The following is a 1,698-nucleotide window of genomic DNA, read 5'->3' on the forward strand; positions in this document are numbered from 1 at the left end:
GTCAGTGCTAACAACAGTTAAGAGCAGAGTGAGACGCGGTCGACCTGTGGCCTGAATTTGCGTGACACTGATTTTAAAAACATCCTTTCAGCCTCGCCACCATGGATGCGCTGTCAGCATCAAACGGCACCTTTGCCTTGACCCTTCTGAAAAAGCTGGGTGAGGACAACTCGAAAAATGTGTTTATCTCGCCCCTAAGCCTCTCCTCCGCCCTGGCCATGGTCCTCATGGGGGCCAGGGGCAACACTGCAGCCCAGATGTGCCAGGTACGTTCGGGAAGCCGGTTCTGGGTGGCAGCCGACGCTCTTTCTTTGGCCCGTGATCTGCTATCTGTGATCCGAATCCCACAGGCCGTGCTAACAGACAGGCCTCGCTCTCCTGTAGTCAAGGCGTACTGCAGTGATGGGTTTTTATCTGTTTCTTTTTTTCAGACGCTTTCTCTAAACAAGAGCAGTGAGGGAGGTAAAGATGTCCACCAGGATTTCCAGAACCTTCTCAGCGAAGTTAATAGGACCGGCACACAGTACTTGCTCACAACCGCCAACAAGCTTTTTGGAGAGAAGACTTACGATTTCCTCTCGGTAAGTCATACTCCCGATTGCCTGAAGCAGATAGAGACTGAGGTTGTGTGGAGACGGGAAGCGGGGCTTGTGGTGCAGAGAGGCCTTGTGGGCTGAGACCCACACGGTGGGCGGGGTGGGGGACCCCAGTCACGACCTCAGGCTTCCTGGAACCGTTCGGTCATTGCCTGTAAGAGGAGCCATGTAACAGCCCTGTTCACGTGTTCCTGAAACTGCAGTGAGATGATTGTCAGAGAACTAACACAGACCATACCACACTTGCAGGTGAGTTGGCCCAAACAGGGGAAGTGATCGAATAGAATATTTCTGATGTTGTTTTTCACCGGTTGGAAGTCTTCCGTGCATTCTGAGACGCAGCCGCCAGCCCCCAGGTGGGCGTGGGGTGGGGTCCAGCCTGGGCCGAGCCGGCAGGGACCGTGTGTGTGTGGTTCTGTCCTGTGTGTGCGTGCTCCTCAGATGGACTTGAGAAGGAAGGGACAGAGGGAGGCTCTCAGATCTCAGTGAATTCTGCCTCATTCCGGCCCTGATGGCTGCAGCCCTTCCCGTCGTCCTCAGGAAGGGTAGCGGGTGGGCACGTCCACCCTCTGCTCAGCGCTACAGGTGCCGAGCCTTTAACATTCTGATTGTTCATGAGACTGAGCAGCTTTTCATGTGGATCAAACATTTGCATCTTTTCTGAAAATGCCTATTTATGTGTCCTTTGTGTGGTTTTACTTTGGGGTTTTATGTCTATTTTTTTTAAAATTAGTTCTTTGCATGTTTAGGATAGCGATCCTATTCTGTTATATGACTTTTTTCATTGTTTTTCATACTTGATTCAGCCTCTAAATTAACTGTTTTAAAACAGGTGGTGTAAAGTGAACGTAGTCAGCATGAGGTCAGATATTTGTAGGTTTGTACAGTTTGGTGTGAACTTTTTTTACAACCTGGTTTACTTGTTTTTATCAGTCTTAGCTACATGCTAATTTATTGTCATCTTTGTATAAGCCTTAGATATACAGAAAAGCAAAATTTCCAATAAAAACAATGAATTGGCTAATTTTCCTTAACTTCTTTCTTTTCTGGTGGAAATTTGAAGAAAAGCATTGATATTTATTTATTTATTTTAATTGGAGGC

At 47.9% G+C, this 1,698-nt stretch overlaps 1 protein-coding gene across 1 annotated transcript in view; it reads left to right on the plus strand.

Annotated features, from left to right (window-relative positions):
- Positions 1 to 785, plus strand: part of LOC120859623 (serpin B6-like) — a 3,917-nt gene extending 3,132 nt beyond the window's left edge. The window contains exons 2-3 of the mRNA XM_040235655.1: positions 85 to 266; positions 432 to 785. Coding sequence (XP_040091589.1) covers positions 102 to 266; positions 432 to 677 — 411 coding nt within the window. The 5' untranslated portion in view covers positions 85 to 101 and the 3' untranslated portion in view covers positions 678 to 785. The remainder of the gene's footprint in view (positions 1 to 84; positions 267 to 431) is intronic.
- Positions 786 to 1,698: the final 913 nt, after the last annotated feature.

This window comes from Oryx dammah, unplaced genomic scaffold, assembly GCF_014754425.2.
Source record: "Oryx dammah isolate SB20612 unplaced genomic scaffold, SCBI_Odam_1.1 HiC_scaffold_1971, whole genome shotgun sequence".
Taxonomy (NCBI): Eukaryota; Metazoa; Chordata; class Mammalia; order Artiodactyla; family Bovidae; genus Oryx; species Oryx dammah.